The sequence below is a fragment of the Hemitrygon akajei genome, chromosome 19 (assembly GCF_048418815.1).
Source record: "Hemitrygon akajei chromosome 19, sHemAka1.3, whole genome shotgun sequence".
Classification (NCBI taxonomy): domain Eukaryota; kingdom Metazoa; phylum Chordata; class Chondrichthyes; order Myliobatiformes; family Dasyatidae; genus Hemitrygon; species Hemitrygon akajei.
Window position 1 is genome coordinate 61,585,783 of NC_133142.1, and position 24,435 is coordinate 61,610,217.

At 42.1% G+C, this 24,435-nt stretch overlaps 2 protein-coding genes across 8 annotated transcripts in view; one reads left to right on the forward strand and one right to left on the reverse strand.

The window, feature by feature from the left end:
* The window catches only part of LOC140741979 (transmembrane and coiled-coil domains protein 1-like), a 110,391-nt gene extending 91,279 nt beyond the window's left edge, over positions 1–19,112 (reverse strand). For 4 of the 7 annotated variants that reach the window (XM_073072615.1, XM_073072619.1, XM_073072618.1 and 1 more), the window contains exons 1-2: positions 18,760–18,899; positions 16,965–17,696 (exon numbers count right to left, since the gene is read on the reverse strand). In XM_073072615.1, the coding sequence (XP_072928716.1) occupies positions 16,965–17,525 (561 nt within the window). In that variant the 5' untranslated portion in view covers positions 17,526–17,696; positions 18,760–18,899. Of the gene's footprint in view, positions 1–16,964; positions 17,697–18,759 lie in introns of all 7 variants that reach the window. The other 3 variants (XM_073072622.1, XM_073072616.1, XM_073072617.1) reach the window with 3 other exon arrangements.
* abhd14a (abhydrolase domain containing 14A) overlaps positions 18,914–24,435 on the forward strand; it is a 29,819-nt gene continuing 24,297 nt past the window's right edge. Inside the window, exon 1 of the mRNA XM_073072623.1 lies at positions 18,914–19,038. The gene's annotated coding sequence lies outside the window, so the exon portion shown is untranslated. The remainder of the gene's footprint in view (positions 19,039–24,435) is intronic.

Here is a 24,435-nt window from a genome sequence, read left to right on the forward strand (position 1 = left end):
AAGAGAATGAACCCTCGCAAGGCAGAAGGTCCCGAGGTCCGGATGCAGTACCTGGTAAAGCTCTGAAAACCTGTGCCAACCAACTGGCGGGAGTCTTCAAGGACATTTTCAACCTCTCACTGCTACGGTCAGAAGTTCCCACTTGCTTCAAAAAGGTAACAATTATACCAATGCTTAAGAAGAATAACGTGAGAATGACTATCGTCCGGTAGCACTCACATTGACAGTGATGAGAGTTTTGAGAGGTTGGTCATGACTAGACTGAACTCCTGCCTCAGCAAGGACCTGGACCCATTACCACAATAGGTCAATGGCAGATGCAATCTCAACGGCTCTCCACGTAGCTTTAGACCACCTGTACAACACAAACACCCATGTCAGGATGCTGTTCATCAACTATAGCTCAGCATTTAATACCATCATTCCCACAATCCTGATTGAGAAGTTGCAGAACTTGGGCCTCTGTACCTCCCTCAGCAATTGGATTCTCGACTTCCTAACTGGAAGACCACATCTGTGCAGACTGGTGATAACATCTCCTCCTCGCTGATGATCAACACTGGTGCACCTCAGGGGTGTGTGCTTAGCCCACTGCTCTACTCTCCAAATACCTATGACTGTGTAGCTAGGCATAGATCAAATACCATCTATAAATCTGCTGATGATACAGTCATCGTTGGTAGAATCTCAGGTGGTGACGAGAGGGTGTACAGGAGTGAGATATGTCAACCAGTGGAGTGGTGTCGCAGCAACAAACTGGCACTCAACATCAGTAAGATGAAAGTGCTGATTGTGGACTTCCAGGAGGGCAAGACAACAGAACACATACCAATCCTCATAGAGGGATAAGAAGTGGAGAGAGTGAACAGCTTCAAGTTCCTAGGTGTCAAGATCTCTGAGGATCTAACCTGGTCCCAACATATTGATGCAGTTATAAAGAAGGCAAGACTTTATTAAGAGTTTGAAGACATTTGGTATGTCAACAAATACACTCAAAAACTTATATAGATGTACCGTGGAGAGCATTCTGACTGGCTGCATCACTTTCCGGTATGGAGGTGCTACAGCACAGGGCTGAAAGAGGCTGCAGAGGGTTGTAAATTTAGTCAGCTCCATCTTGGGTACTAGCCAACAAAGTATCCAAAACATCTTCAAGGAGCGGTGTCTCAGTAAGGCAGTGTCCATTATTAAGAACTTCCAGCACCCAGGGCATACCTTTTTCTCACTGTTACCATCAGGTAGGAGGTACAGAAGCTTGAAGGCACACACTCAGTGATTCAGGAACAGCTTCTTCCCCTCTGCCATCCGATTCCTAAATGGACATTGAGCCCTTGAACACCACCTCACTTTTTAAAAAATATACATTATTTCTGTTTTTTGCACAATTTTTAATCTATTCAATATACACACTGTATAAAGTATACTGAATAAGATCTACTTATTTATTATTTTAATTTTTTCTTCTATATTATGTATTGCATTGAACTGCTACTACTAAGCTAACAAATTTCATGTCACATGCCAGTGATAATAAACCTGATTCTGATTCTCTAAGAAGTTTCTCAGCTTTAAATAACAGCCCACTAACATTATAACTCAATAACCTCATTCAAGGTTGGCCTACCTGAGGAAACACCTTTACATCTACTATGCCATGCCTGCTAAGAACATCCCTCATTCTTCTAAACTCTAAGGAATACAGGTGATTTCTTTAGCTACTAATGACGGCACAATTGTCTCCTTGAATCTCATCTGGACTGCCCCCAAAAAGGAGACAAAATTATGTATCGGACCCTTTGTGTGGCCTTCACACTGTCCTGTGCAATTCTAACAATATGTACGCTGGAAATTATAGACATTTTGGTCATAATATTCATGCAATGGGATAATGACAGGGCAAGTAAAATACAAATATTGCACTATTACTGAAAAAAGCTGTAAAGGGAATCCTGTAACAGCAGCTGAAACGCAATAACCCAGGACAGAGTTATTCTAAAGTGTTTATCAATAAAAAAAACAATAATTTGTTAAGGACAAGTCATGATTACATAGCCTCATTTTGCAATGGGTGAGAAGAGGGTGAACACATTGTAACCCATGTGGGAAGCCAAAAAAATTGGGGGAGATTTTGAATGAATTTTTTGCATGTGTATTTACTCAGGAGGCAGACAGACTCTGCAGAAGTGAGCAAAGCAGTATCAACGTCTTGGACCCTACACAGATTCAAGGAGGTGGTGTTTGCTGTCCTGAGGCAAATTAGGGTAGATAAATCCACAGGACCTGACAAACTGTTCCTTCAGACCCTGCAGGAGGCAAGTGCAGAAATTGCCGGTGCCCTAGCAGAGATATTTAAATCATTCATAGTGACAGGTGAGATACCAGAGGATCAGAAGATGGCCAATTCTGTTCCACTTTTCAAGAAAGGCTCTAAAAATAAAACAGGAGATTATAAGCCAGTGAGCCGGACATCAGTAGTGGGAAAATTATTAGAAAGTATTCCAAGGGATCAGATATCTAATGGATAGCTATGGACTGATTAACAGTACTCAGCATAGTTTTGTGCATGGTTGGTCATGTCTAACCAAACTCAGATTTTTGAGCAAGTTACCAGGAAAGTTGATGCTGTTTACATGGACTTTAGCAAGCCATTTAACAAAGTCCCACATTGGTCAAGAAGGTTCAATCGCTTGGCATTCGGGATGAGGTAGGAAACTGGATTAGATATTGGCTTTGTGGGAGAGGCTGGAGAGTGGAAGTAGATGGCTGCATCTCTGACTGGAGGCATCTCTGACTAGTGGTGTGTTACTGGGATCAGTACTGATTCCTTTGTTGTTTGTCACCTAAGGAGCTGGTGGTGGACCTGAGGAGGGCCAAGGCACCGGTGACCCGTTTCCATCCAAAGGGTCAGTGTGGACATGGTGGAGGATTACAAATACTGGTCAAAGAACACTCAGGTTGTCTACAAGAAGGGTCAGAGCCGTCTCTATTTCCTGAGGAGACTGAGGTCCTTTAACATCTGCCGGACAATGCTGAGGATGTTCTACAAGTCTGTGGTGGCCAGTGCTATCATGTTTGCTGTTGTGTGCAGGCTGAGGGTAGCAGACACCAACAGAATCAACAAACTCATTCGCAAGGCCAGTGATGTTGTGGGGTGGAACTGGACTCTCTGACGGTGGTGTCTGAAAAGAGGATGCTGTCCAAGTTGTATGCCATCTTGGACAATGTCTCCCATCCACTCCATAACGTACTGGTTAGGCACAGGAGTACATTCAGTCAGAGGCTCATTAAACCGAGGTGCAACACTGAGCATCATAGGAAGTCATTCCTGCCTGTGGTTATCAAACTTTACAACTCCTCCCTCAGAGTGTCAGACACCCTGAGCCAATAGGCTGGTCCTGGACATATTTCCACTTGGCATAATTTACTTATTATCATTTAATTATTTTTGGTTTTATTTTGCTGTATTTCTACTCTAGGTTGGTGCAACTAATTTGGGAAATTGGGAAATCCCAATTTCCCTCGGGATCAATAAAGTACGTCTGTCTGTCTATATCAAGAATAATGTGGTTATGTGGGGGTGTATTGGACAGCGAAGAAAGCTATCAATAGCTTACAGTGGGATCTGGATCAACTGAAAAAATTAGCTGAAAAATGGCAGATGGAATTTAAAAACTAGTGTGAGGTGTTGCACTTGCACTAGGACCAATCAGGGTAGCCCTTCACAGTAAACAGTAGGGCACTGAGGACTGTGGTAAAACAAAGGGATCGAGGAATACAGGTCCATATTTCATTGAAAGTCACGTCACAGGTAGATAGGGCCATAAAGAAAGCTTTTGGCACATTGGCTTTCATAAATCAGTGCACTTGAGTACAGGAGATGGGATGTTACATTGAAGTTGTATAAGACATTGGTGAGACCTAATTGGGAGTATTGTGCGCAGTCACCTACCTACAAGATGTAAATAAGGTTGAGGTCAAAGTACAGATAAATTTTTCAAGGTTGTTGCTGGGGTTGGAGGACCCATGTTATAAGGAAAGATTGAACAGATTAGGACTTTATTCCTTGGAACATAGAAGACTGTGAGATTTGAAAGAGCTGTACCAAGTTATGAGAGGTATAGAGAGGGTAAATGCAAGCAGGCTTTTTGGGTGGAACTATAACCAGAGGTCATGAGTAAAGAATAAAAGGTGAAAAGTCTAAAGGGAACATGAGGGGAAACTTCTTCACTCAAGAGTTTCATGAGGGTGTGCAACAAGCTGCCAACACAACTGGTGCATGCAAGCTCAAGAGAATACGTACATGGATGATAGAGGCATGGTGGACTATGGTCCCAGTGCAGGTCGATGGGAATAGGTAGTTTAAATGGTTCAGCACAGACTAGATGGGCAAAGGCTCAGTTTCTATGCTGTATCTTCCTATGACGATGTGTGGTCAGTAGTGTAAAGTCAATTACATTAAATGGAATTCTGAATCTCACACTTCTAATGTACCATGCATGAATGTAGTTCAAAAATTATAAAGGTCCTCCCCCAGTTACACTTGGGTTTCTCTCCTGAGAAAGGCTACCTGGCAACATACTTAAATAAAAACACAGGCTAACCAAGCAGAACGGATAGTTAAACCAGGACATTTGACTCTAGCATTCTGCTTTCTCTGCTAGATGCAACAATATTCCCATGAACGAAGATTCCACATGGCAGAGGCATGCTTGTCCTGCAGCAGCTGAAAACCCCCTCATACTGATCTCTCAAATGGCTGCCCTTGTGCACAAACATTCATTACCTAATGAGGTGTTGTATGTTTTATTTAAAATTCCAAATAAAAGCATTGTCAAATCCATAGTCAATCTGCAGTAGATCAAGCATTACAAGTAGATGATTGTAATGGTGAGGGAGGGCACAGAAAATACAGCATTGAAATAGTTCCAGCAAACATACAGAAGGCAACAATGGGAACACAGCCAAAAACAATCAAATATAGATTTGTGGATCTCATATCCAGAAGGTGGAATTGGATTGGCGTTGCATGGCCAACACTGTTATACAGCACAGAAAAAGGTCTTAAAGCTCAACTTGGTTCATGTCAAGGAAGTGGCCATTTAAGATCACTTGCTCTATTTATCTGCATTGGAGATTGAGAAGTTATGGAATTATATCTGCATTTGACACACATCCTTTTAAATGTCTTTTAAACATTGTAACTGTACCTGCCTCGACTACCTACTCTGGAAGCTCGTTCCTATCTTAAAATTGCCCTGTCATTTGAGACTCACCTATCCTGGGAAATGTAATCATTACCCTCATCTATAGATCTCATGATTCTGTAAACTTCTGAAGAATGATGTATTTGCAGTACAGACTACAAACCAATCCAAGCACAAAGCTGTGCTGAACAGATTTGCAAAATACAACAATGACCTTACTCCAATTACTTTTAATTGGACATATTAAACCCAGCTTCATTACTTAACACTCTAAGTCAATGTAAACTGTAGCGTGGGGTCAGTTATCTTCTTCTCACTTAATGGGCACATTTCCAAGCGGACAGCAGATTAACAAACAAACCTCCATTTTGTTCAGCTCTAACTGATAAAAATAATGAAGACCTCAACAAAAAAATTACTCATTTCTTTTAAAATTGGGCTAATGATAAACGTCAAGCACACCGATGTCACATTTTCCTTATTTTGAACATTTAAAAATTGCCATTTGATGAATCTTGCTTGCTCATCCATTCAAAAAGATCCCAGTGCCACTTTCCTGCACTAAACCAAAACCCCTTGATTCCCTTGGGATTAAACAGGTTAGCACGTGGCTTTCAGAATAAGACTGCTGACCAATCCCATTTGTTTTGAGTTGTGCCTGATAGTAATGAGTGGATAAATAAAGCTGAAGTAAAAGCTTTCACAGAGTTTGGGTGAGAGGTGCTCATATTGTTTGTCAAAGAAATTGTACAGACAAAGACTTAACTAGTGTGTTATTGTTACTACTGGTTATTTAGAGTTACTTATGTTTTCCAATGCCAAAGTTGATGCACCCCTTAAATGATTTTTTTAAAAATAGGGTGCATCATTAGAGGGGCAGACAAAATAGTTAAGAGGGTAAAAGCTAGCAATGACACGCAGCTTTAAGGAAAGCCCAAAAGAAAGTGAGGTGTATTAGTAACTGGCGAGTAACCAGGGAGCGAGTTGGCTCATTACAGACCAAAAAGACAATGTGTGGGTGGAGCCAGAGGAGTAGGTGACATTTTCAAACAAATCTGCAGAATAACAAAGCAGGATTTTGCCAGTGGAATTTTACAAGAAATGACTGTTAAAAAGGATGCAACATGAAGATGGATAAATCATCAGGGCTCTGCAGAAATTTTCACTAGCCACAGGTGAGGATACCAGATTTATTTATTGACAATAGTGCGTAGTAGGCCCGTCGAGCCATATCACTCAATAATCCCCCAATTTAATCCTAGTCTGATCATGGGACAATCTACAATGATAATTAACCTACCAAATGGTAGGTCTTTTGACTGTGGGAGGAAACCAGACCACCCATGGGAAACCCATGCAGTCACAGGAAGAACATACAAACTCTTTACGGGCAGCAGTGGGAATTGAACCCAAGTTGCTGGTGATGTGCTAACCACTATGCTACCATGCCATCCCAGATGATAGGAGGACAGCAAACGAGGGACTTTCATTCACAAAGTGCAACGGGGATATGTCAGGTAATTGCACAACTGCAAGTCAAACATCAGAGATGGGTTACTTAATGGAAAAATTCTGTGGCACACAAGTAATTGGCACTTGGAAAGGCAGTGTATAATTCCAGCTGATAACACTAGCCTCCACAATTTGTGAATAGAAAGCAGGAAGAATAAAGTTCAGGTATTGGTTCTGAGGCCCTAGCTGTTCAGTCCTTTCCAAAGATCTGAGTCAAGGAATCACATTTAACAATAAGATTGGGTGGCACTGAGAATTGCAAAGTGGATGCAGAGGGGGTTATGAGAATAGAAATAGGCTAAGTGAAGAAAGACAAAACAGAGGGAATTTAATGTGGAAAAAATGGGTCAGTTGATTGGGTAGAACAGTGGTCCCCAACCACCAGGCCGCGGACCAGTATTGGGCCGCAAATCATGTGCTACTGGGCCACGAGGAAACAATATGATTTGGCAATATGAAACGATTTGACAGAGCCATGGTATTCAAGGGATATTGGAAACTTAGTTAGGAAAAAGAGAGAGATCTACAATAAATATAGACAGCATGGAGTAAATGAGGTGCTCGAGGAAGATAAAGAATGTAAAAAGAATCTTAAGAAATTAGGAAAGCTAAAAGAAGAAATGAGGCTGCTTTAGCAAGTAAGGTGAAAATAAAGCCAAAGGGTTTCTACAGTTATATTAATAGCAAAAGGATAGTGAAGGATAAAATTGGTCCATTAGAGAATCAGAGTCAATAGCTATAAGTGGAGCCAAAAGAGATGGGGGAGATTTTGAACAATTTCTTTTCTTCGGTGAAGGATATTGAATTGTGTAAGGTAAGGGAAACAAGTAGAGAAGTTATGAAAACTATGATGATTAAAGAGGAGGAAGTACTGGTGCTTTTAAGGAATATAAAAGTGGATAAATCTCTGGGTCCTGACAGGATATTCCCAAGGACCTTGAGGGAAGTTAGTGTAGAAATAGCAGGGGCTCTGACAGAAATATTTCAAATGTCATTAGAAACAGGGATGGTGCCAGAGGATTGGCGTATTGCTCATGTTGTTTCATTGTTTAAAAAGGGTTCTAAGAATAAACCTAGCAATTATAGGCCTGTAAGTTTGACATCAGTGGTGGGTAAATTAATGGAAAGTATTCTTAAAGATGGTATATATAATTATCTGGATAGACAGGGTCTGTTTAGGAACAGTCAACATGGATTTGTGCATGGAAGGTCATGTTTGATAAATCTTATTGAATTTTTTGAAGCGGTTACTAGGAAAGTTGATGAGGGTAAAGCAGTGGATGTTGTCTATATGGACTTCAGTAAGGCCTTTGACAAGGTTCCGCACAGAAGGTTAGTTAGGAAGGTTCAATCTTTAAGTATTAATATTGAAGTAGTAAAATGGATTCAACAGTGGCTGGATGGGAGATGCCAGAGAGTAGTGGTGGATAACTGTTTGTCGGTTTGGAGGCCGGTGACTAGTGGTGTGCCTCAGGGATCTGTACTGGGTCCAATGTTGTTTGTCATATACATTAATGATCTGGATGATGGGGTGGTAAATTGGATTAGTAAGTATGCAGATGATACTAAGATAGGTGGCGTTGTGGATAATGAAGTAGGTTTTCAAAGCTTGCAGAGAGATTTAGGCCAGTTGGAAGAGTGGACTGAAAGATGGCAGTTGGAGTTTAATGCTGATAAGTGTGAGGTGCTACATTTTCGTAGGAATAATCCAAATAGGACATACATGGTAAATGGTAGGGCATTGAGGAATGCAGAACAGAGTGATCTAGGGATAATGGTGCATAGTTCCCTGAAGGTGGAATCTCACGTGGATAGGGTGGTGAAGAAAGTTTTTGATATGCTGGCCTTTATAAATGAGAGCATTGAGCATAGGAGTTGGGATGTAATGTTAAAATTGTACAAGGCATTGGTAAGGCCAAATTTGGAGTATTGTGTACAGTTCTGGTCACCGAATTATAGGAAAGATGTCAACAAAATAGAGAGAGTACAGAGGAGATTTACTAGAATGTTACCTGGGTTTCAGCACCTAAGTTACTGAGAAAGGTTGAACAAGTTAGGTCTTTATTCTTTGGAGCGTAAAAGGTTGAGGGGGGACTTAATGGAGGTATTTAAAGTTATGAGGGGGATAGATAGAGTTGACGTGGATAGGCTTTTTCCATTGAGAGTAGTGGAGATTCAAACAAGAGGACAAGTTGAGAGTTAAGGGACAAAAGTTTAGGAGTAACATGAGGGGGAACTTCTTTACACAGAGTGGAAGCTGTGTGGAACAAGCTTGCAGTAGAAGTGGTAGAGGCAGGTTCGATATTGTCATTTAAAAAAAATTGGATAGGTATATGCACAGGAAAGGAATGTAGGGTTATGGGCTGAGTGCAGGTCGGTGGGACTAGGTGAGAGTAAGCGTTCGGCATGGACTAGAAGGGCCGAGATGGCCTGTTTCCATGCTGTAATTGTTATATGGTTATATGAGTCAGCTGCACCCTTCCTCATTCCCTGTCACGCCCACTGTTGAACTTGAACACACGTGAGGTCATTACGCACGTGAAGTCATTACCCGCATGAGGTCATCAGTCACCTAAACGCAGTGATACCCTAGCAACAGGGATCACTGGTTGGCCTTGGGTAACCGGCTACCTCACGCAGCCGGCGAGAAGAGCCATTGCTACTGGCCTGGAGCTCCGACAGATGGGCGCCGCCTCTAAAGCTGTTTAGCACAACGAATGTTCGTGGGGAATCCGGTGCCAAAATATTTGCAGACAACCTAATTCGGGCTCAGGGTTTCATAAGTAGCACAGCAGCTACCTCGCTGCAATCTATTGAAAGTCATCCCTCGAGCCAAACTTTTGTCGGCCGATAGATCCTACCTACCTACAAGGAGGGTGGGCACGCGCCCTGTTGCACTCTTCGCTTGATCAGTCGCTCTCTCTGGACGACTGCCACGGCCCTGGCACGGGGACCTCCGGCCCATATCTTGTCCTCTCACCCCACCCACAACCAGTCACACACCTGGCCAAGGGGTCTGGCGGCGGGCGGGCGAGAAGCTGGAGTTCGGGCCCGGAAGCTGTCTAATGAGGCAATGAAGCCCTCAAAACTGCTTCGGCACCTTGAGTCCAAGCACCCTGCACTCAAAGACAAAGGAAAATATGCGCTGTGTGTTTAATATCTGAATGTTACTTAAAATGTTATGCTCATAAGTTACTTACGTTACTTATAAGTGAGTTATAATTGACTTATCACTATATTCATGCGAGGAAAATATGCACTGTGTGTTTAATATCAAATTTGCTAGATAAACCCTTTTAGAAACAAAATTGAGTGTATTAGCCACTTATAAGTGACTTACAGTTGACTTATCACTTATATTCCATTCATGATTAACACCACCCCCCCCCCCACCCTGTCGGCTGGTCTGCAAGAATATTGTCAATATTAAACTGGTCCGCGGTGCAAAAAAGGTTGGTGACCCCTGTAGTCAACAGAACACCACATTTGTAAGTACTGAGAAACTGAAAGTTAACAGTAGCAAGACTGTTGGGTGTATTCTAGAGTTCTGGAATGGAGCAAATATTGTTTTCAACAGCAACTAGTCTTCATTAGATTGAATTTAAAATGCAGCCCTGAACAATGTGCTGGAGACTGGGATTGACTCCAAAACAGGAAACATCCCATTCACCTGAGATGTCTGCATATGCAGCTCAGAGACAGCAATAATTAACACTCAGTGTGAAGATCTAGGTGTTTGAAAATTATGTGCTCAAAGGAAGCATTATGAATGTATTGTAAGTATATAAATTGTCCTGTTGTTACCTTTGTTCATTAACTTATAAGCTAATGACTCTTCCAAGTGTGTCTCCAGTATGATGCCTGCATGTTGTTATGTCACCAGTTTCATTGACTCCAGTCACAACGACAGAATGCATAACGGCCTTTTTCTCAATTTAGAGGATTTGATTACAAAAACAGTGATGACTTTTCTCAATTTTTTGAAGCCTTGGCAAGACTGCAGTTGTACTGTTACAAACAAGCTGGTCTCTCAAAGAAAAAGTAAATTTTAGATAAAGTGAATGAACCAAGATTCAACAGATTGATCCAATATGTTTTGAATTTGGAGATACAAGTAGAGCTCAATTAAACATGCAGATTTCTTAAAGGGATACCAGGTGCTTACCTGGCTGAGTGTTGAAAAAAAATCACACAATCTCAAAATAAGGTCTTAGCAATTTAGGACAGCTCTGAGAAGTCTTTGTCCAGTAGAGTGCGAATGTTTGGAATTAATTCCACAGGAGAACTACAGAGTTTCAATTGCTGACTGAGATCAACAGTAAGTAACCAGCAAATCAGATTTTAAAAAAAGCACAGATAAAAGATAAGCCATGATCTCATTGCAACGCAGGGCAGGATTGAAGGGCTGAATGGCCTTTTCTTGCTATTATTTTTTCACTAGCACAGTTCACAATTTAGAGTGCTTTAATTTTTCCACTCCAAAGATTCATTGGGGGAGGGGAAACTTTTCTAACAATAATTTAATATGAAATAGTTTTAATAATAGCAAATGTTTCATTTTCACTTTTAGGAATCCAGGCAACAATGACAAAAATCAGCATTTATAACCTACCTTTATTTGCTGTGGAATATGAAGGTGAGCCACTAGAGAGGGGAGTTTCAGGAAGATGAAGGTTGTGTAATAGGTTTCCAAGTCAGGATGGTTGTGTGACTTGGACGGAAAGGTTCTGGTGGTGGTGTTCCCACATGGATGCTGCCCTTTCCCTCACAGATCAGTCATCCATTGATCCGAGCTGATTTAGCTCTGTGTAGTATTCCTCTATTAATCCCATATCTCTTCATTTCTTTAATATGCAATTATTGGTATTTATTGTGACAGAACCTCCAGAGCCCTCTGGTGTGGAATGCCAAAGATTCACCAGTCTGAGTGAAGAAATTTCTCCCTATCTCAGCTCTAAACATCCTGTCCTTTACTCTGAGATGGTGACCTCTGGTTCTACACTCCCCAGCCCACAGAAACAGGTCCCGGTATTCAGCCTGTGAGAATTTTCAATGTTGAATAAAACCTTCCCTCATTCTTCTAAACTCTAGGAGTTGGGAGTTAGACACTTAACAATCCAAGAAATCTTGCTATACTTAGGACAATAAATCTTTCTTTTAAAGATAGGAAGCCAAAACTGTACACCATACTCCAGGTGCAGTCTCACCAAGCCCTCTATTATTGCAGTTAACACCTCTTTACCCCACAACTCAAACACTCCTCTCACACTAACTGCCCCTCTGCCTGGCTGCTGCATGGAGGTCCCTTTGAACATCTATATTCCTTGTTGATGGAGATCGCAGGTTTGGGAGGTGCTGTCTGGGTCGGTAACTGCACTGCATTTTGTAAATGGTACATTCTGCCATCGCTATGTGTCTGAGGTGGAGGGGATAAATATTGAGGATGTTTAATGGGGTCCCCAATGATACAAGCAGCTTTGTCCAAGGTGATGTTGAGATTTGATTGTTGTTGGAGTACACTAATCCAAAGCAAATGGAGACCATCCTGATCTTTGTGGACAGTAAGATGATGCTGGGGGAGGTTTTTAGGAGTTTAGTCACTTTGCACAAACCATAGCTGCCAAGCTGATCTTGTAGCTCAAGTACAAGTACCCCATCAGATTTCTGTTAACAATAAACCCAAGATGATGATAACGCAATTGAATGTTAAGTGTAGTCAAATTCTCTGTTGGAGATGGTCACTGCCTGACATATGAACAGTCGAATATTCTGGCAAGTCAAGTAGACTTGCAAGCACTCTTGACAACCTTGAAGGAACTGAGGGGCGAACTCTCAATGCTATACCTCAGCAGTATGACAAAAACTGTCTTTTGCCTCCCTGCTCAACTCAGCAGCTCCCATCCTCACTATTCAGCTCTCAGAATCAGCAAATACAAAATAACAAAAGACCACAAAGCTCAGTAATTGCAAGGTAGAATTAAGTATAGCGAAAGAACTGTGATAAGACAAGAGCAATGTTTACAGATAACTCAAAGGTGGGGGAGTCATTGCAAACCATGCACGTCTCCTCAGTCGAGCATAAAACAATTATTCAAATGGAGAGGTGCTACAGCAATCACTTCAATCCTATTAACCTACCAATTATTTTCTTTCCATACAATTCCCCTCTTAAATTTGTTTCTGCAGTCCTCATAGGCAGTGAGCCCTAGACCATACAACTCTCCTGTCTGATCCAACACGCAAAACTTCAACCCTGCAACCATTTTCATTTAGCTTTACCCAACTCTTTAAAGGATGAAATACATTCATCTACTTTCCCAATTACCAACAAAAGCACTCCAGAATTTCCAGTTTGATTTCTAATTTTGCAGTGTTTCCTTGTATTTCCAGACACCAGACAAGTGCTAGTCAATTAGCAGTGAGTGCTCTTTCTGGCTTCAAGATTACTCCAATCCTGTGCCCAAGATTCTACTATTACAAAGTTTTCAAGTAAACCCATCATCATTACCGTTATATTCTAGTCACATCCAGCTAAGTATGAGGTGCTGTACTCACAATGCCACACCATTATAAGCAAGATCCTTAACAGTGTTGATATACAGGGATCTTGGGTTCCAGGTCCACAGCTTTCTGAAAGTAGCTGCACAAGTTGACAGGGTGGTAAAGAAGGTAGATTGTGTGGCTGACTTTATTAGCTGAGGCACTAAGGCAGCATCATAAAACTGTGGTTAGGCCACAGCTGAAGTTTTACCCTCAGTTCTGATCACCTCACTATAGGAAGAAAGTGGAAGCTTTGGAGATGAATTAAACTAATTTGGCAAGGGGATGGTATCAGTGTTATCATGTTGATGATGGGGCAGTTGATATACAGTGTGTAGTGACACTGTGAGGAAGAACAGGCAAATGACAGAGCATCACTGAAGTCAGTGGGATGAATTGAAGTGTAACATGGGGGTAAAATCAAGAAGGGTGATGAAAACAGTACTGAAGGTGTTATATTTACACAGTATGTGGAATAAGGTAGCTGACCTTGTAGCGTCATGAGAGGTCGGCAGGTATGACGTGTGGACATCAATGAGTCATGGCAGAAAGATCAAAATTGGGAGCTTATTATCTAAGGATACATATTGTCTTTAAAAGACAGTAAGGTAGGAAGAGGGGCTGTGTAGCTCTGATAGTAATAAATGTAATCAAATCCTTAGAAAGACGTGACACAGGTTCAGAAGATGTAGAATCCTTGTGGATAGTTATGAAACTGCAAGACCATGATGGGAGTTATAGACAGTAGCCATGGGGTACAAAATTACAACACAAGATAGAAAAGGCATGTAAAAAGGGCAACGTTAGAATAGTCATTTGGATTTCAATATGAAGGTAAGTTGAGAAAATTAAGTTGATGGTGGATCCCAAAAGACTTTGTAGAATGCCTACGAGATTGCTTTTTAGAGCAGCTTGTAATTGAATCCAATAGGGAAAAGGCAGTCCTGTGTTCTGTAATGAACCAGATTTGGTTAGGGAGCTTAAAGTAATCTTTGGAGACAATGATCATTCTATGATAGAATTCACCCTACAGTTTGAGAGATAGAAGCTAAAGTCAAATTATTACAGTGGAATGAAGGAAATGACAGAGGCCTAAGAGAAGAGTGCACCAAAACTGATTGCAGGGATGATGCCAGAGCACAATGGCTGGAGTTTCTGGGAGCTATTCAGAAGTCGCTAGATCTAATAGTAGTAGTATTCTAAAGGCAGGACGATGCAACCATTGCAGATAAAGAAAGACAGCATAAAAGGAAAAGGGAGAAAATAGAATAAAAATGAGTGAGTTAGAGGATTGGGAAATTTTTGAAAACCAACAGAAGGCAGCTAAAAAGTGCAAGGTGAGAATATATGAAATGTGAAGGTAAGCTCACCAATAATATATAAGATACAAAAAGTTTTTTCAAATATATAAAGAGTAAAAAAGTGGATGATGAATCATTGGAAAATGATGCTGGAGAGAGTACAATGGGAGAAAAATGACAGAAAAACAAGTTTATTTCATCAGTCTTCACTGTTGAAGACATTAGCAGTATGCCAGAAATTCAAGTGTCAGGGGGTAGAAGTGAGCTTAGTTGTTATTAAGGAAAAGGTGCTTCAGAAGCTGAAAGGTCTAAAAGTAGGTAACTCACCTGGGTCAGATGGACTACATCACAGGGTTCTGACAGAGGTAGCTGAAGAGATTGTGGAGGCATAAGTAGTGATCTGTCAAGAATCACTGGATTCTGGAATGATTCTGAAGGATTGGTAAATTGCAAATGTCACTTCACTCTTTCAGAAGGGAAGGAGGTAGTAGAAAGGAAATTTAGGCCAGTTAGCCTGACTTCAGTGGTTGGAAAGAAGCTGGAGTCCATTATCAAGGATGAGGTTGCTGACTACATGGAGGCACATGATAAAATAGGCTAAATTCAGCATGGATTTCCTTAAGGGAAAATCGTGTCAGACAAAACTGTTGGAATCATTTGACAAAATAACAGGCATATAGACAAAGGAAAGTCAGTACATGTTGTTTTTACTTGGATTTTCAGAAGGGCTCTGACAAGGTGCCAACATGAAGCGCTTAACAAGGTAAGAGCCCATGGTATTACAGGAAAGATACGAGCAAGGGTAAAAGATTGGCTGACTGGCAGGAGGCAAAGAATAAGATGAAGCAGGTTTTCCTTGGTTGGCTGCATCCTAGCGGTGTTCCATAGGAGTCAATGTTAGGACCACTTCTCTTCACATTATCTGTCAATGATTTGGATGACTGAATTGATAGCTTTGTGGCTAAGTTTGTGAACTAGTTGAAGGAACAGGTAGTATTGAGGAAGCAAGAAGATGGCAGAAGGACTAAGATAGATTAGGAGAATGGGCAAAGAAGTTACAGATGGAATATAGTGTAGGAAAGTGTATACTCATGGACTTCGGTAGAAGGACTAAAAGTGTAAACTATTTTCTAAAATTCAAAATTCAGAGTTGCAAAGGAACTTGGGAGTCCTCATGCAGGATTTCCAAAAGGTTAACTTGCAGGTTGAGTCAGTGGTGAGGGAGGGAAATGTAATGTCTAGACTAGAATAAAATAAGGATCTGAGGTTTTATAAGGCTGAATTGCACTTGGGAGTCTTGTGAGCAGTTTTGGGCCGTTATCTACGGAAAGATGTGCTAGCATTGGAGATGGTCCAGAAGAGGTTCACAAGAATGATTTTGGGAATGAGAGGGTTAATGTATGAAGAGCGTTTGATGGCTCTGGAGTTTAGAAGAATGGGGGAGGGGGACAGAGATCTCATTGAAACCTATCAAATATTGAAAGGCCTAGCAGAGTCGATATGGAGAGAACGTTGCCCATAGTGGGGAACACCAAGAGCGGAAGACACAGCCTCAGAATAGAGGGACATACATTTATAATTTCTATAGCCAGAGGGTGGTGAATCTGTGGAAGCCATTGCCACAGGCGGCTGTGAAGGACATGTCATTGGGCATATTTAAAGTGGAAGTTGATAGGTTTTTGATTAGTCAGTGTCAAAGGTTACAGCAAGAAGGCAAGAAGAATGGGGTTGAGAAGGACAGTAAATCAGCCATGATGGAATGGCAGAGCAAACTCAATGAGCCAGCCTGTTCATTGACCAATGACCAAGTCTGTTCCTATGTCTAATGGTCATAGTAGAGGTTTATCAGAATGCTGCCTGGATCAAAAGGCATGTGTAATAAGAAAAATTATAGTGTACAGACTTAGAAGATTGTGCACAATATCATTTCAATGAACATCACAAGTTTCAGACAAGGGCATGAACAAGGGCCCCAGCAAGAAGAGTGGGAGCAAAGCCATCAGGGTCCCAGCAAGTGGTAAATGAAAACATCACCTGATGATCTAGCTGCAAACTTCTGGGATTTCTAAGTGGTCAGATAGTGGATTATTGGAGTTTTATGCTAGTATTGTATCCTGGGAAATTCATGTGCTGTGCATGACAGGGTTCAGTTGTTCCTCCAAATCAGTATACTCACCTCAATCTCTAATGAGCTCCAAGTCCAGTAACAATTTAAACCTTAGAAGTGCATTCAGTATGAAGTTCTCCACTGGAATCAGCATCTACAGCACATATTAAACAAACCAGCTACAACACAACCTGACAATCTGCTATGAAAACAGTAACAGCATTTCAGTCTCCCACAGTAATCTGACTACACTCAGCAACTGCACAGTCTAACAGACATTTTAAAAAGATAAGTCATTACCCGGTCAAACTCCTCTCCTGAATGGGGACTGAAGGCCAGGGTGTCCATAAACAAAGAGGAGGTTGGTGCTTCAGTAGTAGAGGAGGAGCGGGGTCTGCCAGACTGTAGCAGAAGAGAACCGGTGCCATCTGGTGCTGACTTGCGAGATATCTGTGGACTTCCTCTAGGCAGATCCAATTTGTTCCTCCGGCTGTGCAGGCTTGCACCCCGTTTCATCATGGGAGCAACACGGAACTGCTGTAGGACCCTGTTGAGAGCAGTGCTCTGGGCAGAGTGTTGAGCTGGAGCTTCCCAGTCCAGCTCGGCAGTAGGGACACAGGTGTCTGGGCTCGGGAGCTCTTGGTCAGACTGAATGTGGAGACCATCTTGGGGCGAGACAGATGATCGGCGACGTTGGTGATGAAAAAGCTGCTTTAAACCTTGCCCAAAGTTCTCGAAAGCATTGTGTGTTATTTTGGACAAGGAGTGTTCTAATTCACTTGGTTTTCTGCCCGCGTTGTCTGTGGGTCTGCTGTCGCTGTCTAGGTCATTAAGTGAATGGTCATTATTAATCTGCTCCATCTGAAGCTTTTTCTTCAGATTTCTAAATTCATATACATTATATTTACTGGCAAATAAATGATACGGATCTCTTTAAATAATTGTTTCATTTCGTGGTCTAGATCCTGCATAGGCGGTGCATTCTCATTAGATTTCAGCATGCAGCACCTGTCAATGTCACTTCATGCTTGTCTGACATAAAAGGAAAAAAGCAAACATTACATGTCATGCATATATAAAAGAATAAAACTGTGCTCAAACATTTCTGACCTCCATTCTCATCAGCCAATCAAAATTATACTAGCAGGTTAATAGCCTGTATTACTGCACTGTTTCATTTGAAGCAGTGAGCCCAAATTAGTCTGTCGGGTTTTTCTAAAAATAACATTGTCCAGGCTATTAATATTTGGCTTCATTATTTCACAGTTTAAAGGGAAAAAAATTTGAGTTTCTGTCCCATGCAGAATGAAAACTCCAGAAAATTATTTTAAAATTATTATCAATGTTTTAGCTCATTGAGCAAAACAAAAACAAATTGAGATAAAAAAAATTCATGATAGATCAGAAATCCTATATAATTAGCTCCAAAAATTAGACTAAAAGCATAACTGAAGCATTCAGAGAACTAACAGCCAAAGCAAGGGTGATAGCAAAAAAAACTAGTGCAATGTTTCAATAAAATATTCAGCAAACATAATTCACATAAACAACAAAATTAACCTTTAAAAAGTATTTTAATAATTAATGTAACACACTCATTGGAATTTGAGTTGCATAATTCCTAACTATTCTTTACTGTGACACCAGAGTGAAGTTTGCTACCAGTGGAGTAATGGCTCAGAGTTATCCATCCTCTTCATCACAACGGCAGCTTGAGGAAGCACCGCCACTATTCCAACTACCTGCTATCTATCCATGTCCCCTCCTTTACGATCGATTCACTAGATTCCTCCAGAAAATTGCTTGCAGCCCCAGCTTTGCCATATTGATTCTTTAATTAGAATACCAGCCCATAAATTAAATCTGCTCTGCTTTCCTCTCTGTTCCAACACCCCGCCACGAACTGCAGACCGAGCTGAAACTCGCATACCCAATTTAGCACTCAGGCAATATCATCCAGATACACCGCATCCCTACCTCCTCTCCACGCACCAACCCCAGGTACCCTCACTTATTAGCCTTGGCCTTTCCCTACACTGCAGGTCCCTACTTCATCACCTCCCTCAGGCCGCCCTGTTTTCCCGTGTAAACGCACCGTCTGTTCACCTCGGCCCGCTGACAGCGCGTACAACAGCCTGCCCCCAACGCGGGAGTGTCCTCTGGCGGAAAAGAGGCCGACGTTGCCCTCAAGGCACAGCCACCTAGCACATTCCCAGAACGGTCGGTCAATCCATGTCCAGGGGGCCCAGAGCGTAGCACAGCACAATCACACGCCGCCGCCGACTCCCAACCTGCGACGTGACGCCCAACCATGACGTCAGAGCGCAGCGCAGCGCCGCCCCCGATCAATCTGAGCGGAGCGACGAGGGCCCAGGTAGGTGAGGGTGTTGAGGGGTGGGCGTGGAGGAGGTTGGTGTCAATATTTCCCCTCAAGTGTGCGCGCATACATCTTTTACTACTAGCGTACAAAGGAATTTAAACTACGCACAAAAGGTTCATCGTTGACTGTTACACAATCACATTTCCTTTTCCGGTTTCTCATGCGGACACTTGACAATGTGGAGTTTCTGATGATTTGTCTGGATTTTGGAACTGGCTTATTTATAGTCTATATTGAAGAAATTATTAATTCCCTATGTTGAATTCCAAAGTAGAAAAGGACATGAAGCATAAAAGAATTGCTAGTTCATTTAAAGCAGAATGGCTTAAGGAAACAGTAGATGTCGGAAACTTACAACTATGAGAATTATTTATGTACAATACAGAAAGTTGTGTTACCTGCATGTATTGTCGCAATGCAATAGTTGCTGGAGAATTTGCAAGTGGAAAGAAGTGGTGTGATATCTGGAAACATCACTGTTTAAAGCGTCAATTAGTAAGCGAATCACAGCTGGACGGTGTGCAAAAGCTCAGGTGGCAAAATTCTTCATTTCCCTCTATGGCCTGCTATGTATGTTGTGAGCGTGCAGATGAACAAGAGTGAAAACTATTAAACCCAAGAGGAGATCAAAGTTTTTATTGACTGTTAAAATGAATACCTATATATATTAAAATTCAGTACACAGATGTTGTCACTGGACAAAAAAATTGCACAGCACGAGATTTTTGTACACGTCATTATAAATTAGAGGGAACTTTGGTCACTGTGGGTGTGGGGTGTGGGTTGTGGGCTCCAAACCTCCCCATACATGGAGTAAGATTCCCAGCACCATTTCAAATGGTGTCTCAACAATGATTGAAAAGTTGATGCCCATGAAGGGTGAATTTTTATGTGCAGCTCCCAAAGAAATTACGAAGTATTCCCATTTACAACTATTACAGCTGAAATTTTCAGCCATGGAGACTGCAGTATGTAACCACATTTCAAGTTATATAAAAGAACCAACGATCTTCAGAAGTAAGATTCGGGAGTGAGTGCACCATCTGGAGGCTCAACGTTGTCTTCAGAAATTAGGTGCGGGAGAGAATTCCAGAAAAAACTGAAGGACAGGGCTCTAACCCACCCCTTCCAACTAACCCTGACTAAAGTACAGTGTCTGGAAAATAGAATTGAACACCTTCGAGCAAGGCTGCAGTATCAGGGACTGTTGTGTACTATGTTTCACAGAGACAAGGCTAATCCCTTGCGTTCCATACAAAGCATTCAGCCTAAGGGCTTCACCATGCACCACATGGACTAGGTGGAGGTATCAGGTAAAGACAGACAAGGCAGCCATGATTAACTCATTGCAGTGCACAGGTGTGCCTGTTCTGTGGCAGTCGTGTCCACTTAACTGGTACATTTAGTGGTCAAGCGTTGTAGGTACTACCTGTCGAGGGAGTTCTCTACCATCATCCTGGTGGCACTGTACATTCCACCCCTGGCAGATGTTAACCTCTCACTGGAGGTGCTGAGCACTGTGATTAACAATCTCAAGACAGTGCACCCTTTTGTCTTCCTGATCATCACAGGACATTTCAACCAAGCTTGTCTGACAATGTCTCTGACAAACTATCACCAGCACGACATCTGTGGAACCAGAGGAGCCAACACAATAGATTACTGTTAAAGAACGCTTACTGTGTCATCCCACACCCACCTGGCTGTACTTCTATACTTTGGCACATAGGCAGAGACAGAGGACTAGAGCACCAGTGGTGAGGACTACAAAGGTTTGGTCAAGAGTGGTGGAGGAAATATTTACAGGATTCTTTTGAGTCAGTGGACTGCACCGTATTGGAAGATACTGTATCTTTGTATCTGAATGAACATGCCATGGCCATCATTGACTTCAACAAGACCTGCATGGATGAGTTTGAGCTTACTGAGTTTTCCCAAACTGGAAGCCCTGGATGAACCAGGAAATGCACAGTCTGTTGATGGATGGATTGTGGCGGTCAAGACTGGCAATCTTCTATCCTTCAAGAAGTCCAGGAACAACCCGCAAGAGGCCTGCAGAAGAGTGAAAAGGCAACTTTGAGTGAAATTAGAGGGACAATCAGATGACGACAGCTGTGGCAGGATTTACATGCTGATACTTCCTATGAGACGAAACCTAACAACATAAGTGGCAGTGATGCTTCACTCCCAGATGAGTTCAATACCTTTTATGTACACTTTAAAAAGCAAATAGCACAACACCCAGTGAGTTCTCACAGCATCTGGCAACTCTGTTAACTTTTTTCAGACAGCAATGACAGAACATTTTTCAAGAGTATGAATCCTCACATAGCATTAGGTCCTGATGGTGTACTAAAAAGTTGTGCTGACCAGCTGGCTGGGATATTTTTAACCTCTCACTGCTGCCTTCTGGAGGTCCCTACCTGCTTCAAAAGGATAGCGATCACATCAGTGCCCAAGGAAAGCAGGGTTTGGTGCACCTTTGACTGGCACCACTCACATATACTATAATGAAGCATTTCAAGGGGTTTGTTATGGCTAGAACTAACTCTTGGCTGAGCAAGGTCCTGGATGCTCTGAATTTCAGAGAAAGTACAGAAGAGAAACCCCAGGATGTTGGATTGAAGGACTTTGATAATGAGGAAAGATTGGAGAGGCTGGGTTTGTTTTCCCTGGAGCATAAGGGGCTGAGGGGTGATTTAATAGAGGTGCAGGCAATCCCGTGTTACAGGGTGATTACATTCCTTGTGTGTGTGTAGTGTGTAGGCCTTCGTTAGTCTGGATAGATCATGGATTTGCACCTTGGAAAGTTTCCAGGGCGCAAGCTTGGGCAAGTTTTTTTTACGGAAGACTGGCATTTGCCCAAGCTGCAAGTCTCCCCTCTCCACGCCACCAATGTTGTCCATGGGAAGGGCAATAGACATTCCTTGTAAATAAATAATATTGTGACTTTCTGTAATGCAAGTCACATCACCAGTGCATGTGTTAAGAAATACAACTCATAAAAAATTTGTCCTGATGAAAGCTCTCACTGGAAATGTTGATTGTTTATTCCTATCTTCTTCCCCTGCACATTATACTATATTTCAGACTTCTAGGTGGTGATCAATGGATTATAAAAGGGTGAAATTCTGTTAGCTGAATGGCCATAATACCAAAGATGACTGTTAGTAAAAATATGAGGTATTGATAGGGTGGATAGTCTGATTCCTTTTCCCTTGATACAGCTATCAAAAATGGGGGGGGGGGGGGAATAGTTTAAGGTGAGAGGATAGAGGTTTAAGGGGGACTGAGGAACAAGTTGATTTTTCATTGTAACTGGACTACCCCTCTTAATCATTGCATGAACCCTATTATGTTCAGAGATACAGCACAGAAATAAGCCATTCAGACCAAGCATTTCATCTACTCCGATTCTACCACCAATTCTACCTACCTCTACTCCAAAAGTAGGAAGGGGGTTGTTACAATAGTGCTTTTTCCACTGAGAGCTGATAACCCAGGTTAGCTGCAGAAGGACCATTCCATCGCATTATCCTAATCCACATTACTGTTGTTCAGTTATACCATTTGCATTTGTTACTTTCAAAGTCTCATACAGAGGGTGCTTTCTTGAGCCGAATTGTCAGTTGAAAAATGATTAAAGTGCGGGTCAGCAAGCTCCTGTGAAGTCATTGCAAGATAACAATAATACAAATCCATATGTCGGCAGATGAACTGGCACAACAAACACAAATTAAGATGAGGGTAAGCATTACAACAACGAGTACAATTCAAAAGGCAATGCAATGCACATGTGGCAAAATTGGTTTAAAAACTTGAAAACAAAAACTTTTTATATATAGTAGCACAAAAGCAAGATTCGAGAGAGAGAGATAGAGGGAGGGAGGGAGGGAGAGAATGAGAATGAATATATATATGTATATAGTTTTTGGACTGCAAGCTGCTGGCATCTCTTACCACCATTCAGGGCCCCAAACAGTCCTTCCAGCTGAGGCAACACTTCACTTGTGAGTCTGGTGGGGTAATCTATTCCATCCGGTGCTCCCGGTGTGGCCTCCTCTACATCGGCAAGACCCGACGCAGATTGGGGGACTACTTCGTCGAGCACCTACTCTCCGTCCGCCACAACAGACAGGATCTCCAGGTTGCCACTCACTTCAACTCTCCTTCACATTCCTATTCGAATATGTCCATACATGGCCTCCTCTACTGCCACGATGAGGCCAAACTCCGGTTGGAGGAGCAACACCTCATCTACCGTCTGGGTAGTCTCCAGCCCCTTGGTATGAACATCGAATTCTCCAACTTCCGGTAATTCCCTCCCTCTCCCTTCCCCCATTCAACCTTCACTCTGTCTCCTCTTCGAGCTGCCTATCACCTCTCATGACTCTGCCTGCTTCTACTACCCATAGTGCTTTCCCCTTAGATTCCTTCTTCACCTCTCCTGCCTATCCCCTCCCTGCGTCCCCTCCCCCACCCCTTAATCTTTCCTCTGATCGGTTTTCCACCTTCCCCCCACCTTCTTTATAGGGCCCCTGACCCCTCCTTCTTTAGTCCTGACAAAGGGTCTCGACCCGAAACGTTGACTGCTTCTTTCAACGGATGCTGCCCGACCTGCTTTTTTGTTTTTTTGGAGCTCATCCAGCTTTTTTGTACATCTTGGCAGTAGCTTGCTGTGACAATGGGTAAAATCTGATACTTTCCCATGCCCAAAGGATTGGGTTGATTAATGGTGCACGTTGGATGTGTGACTGTCACTTCATATGATCCATACATGGATTTTGCTGGAGTATTCTGTGGCAACTACTTTTGTTAACCCTTACTTGGTTTCGGTTATGTGGTAACCACTTGCTAAGGAGTATTCTGTGACTGTCACCTTGTGATATTTCTACGTGGATTTCGGGACAATTTGGCGGATAAGATCTTCGGTGACTGTTAATTCGTTTTCCCAGCTGGGAACCTGTAGAATTCTTCGTGTTCACCTCCTCTCTACATGAGGAAATCACAAAATGCTGGTGGAACACAGCAGGCCAGGCAGCATCTATAAGAAGAAGCACTGTTGATGTTTCGATCCGAGACCTGTTGCCTGGCCTGCTGTGTTCCACCAGCATTTTGTGTGAGTTGCTCTATATTTTAATGTGGATTTACAAGTCTCTCCCGTCACTAATTCCGTGGATTACTGGACCTTTCTAGTTTGCCATCTTAAGACTTTTAAGAACTGTTCCTAAACTTGACAGATTGGAAGCCACACACACACAACACTGTTAACTTCTGTTTATTTCATTTAATTTTCTATATTTTGAGTAGATACTAATAAACATAGTGGTTTAACATTAAAACCAGACTCAACTTGTGACCTATTGCTGCTGGTACGTAACAATTCACTCC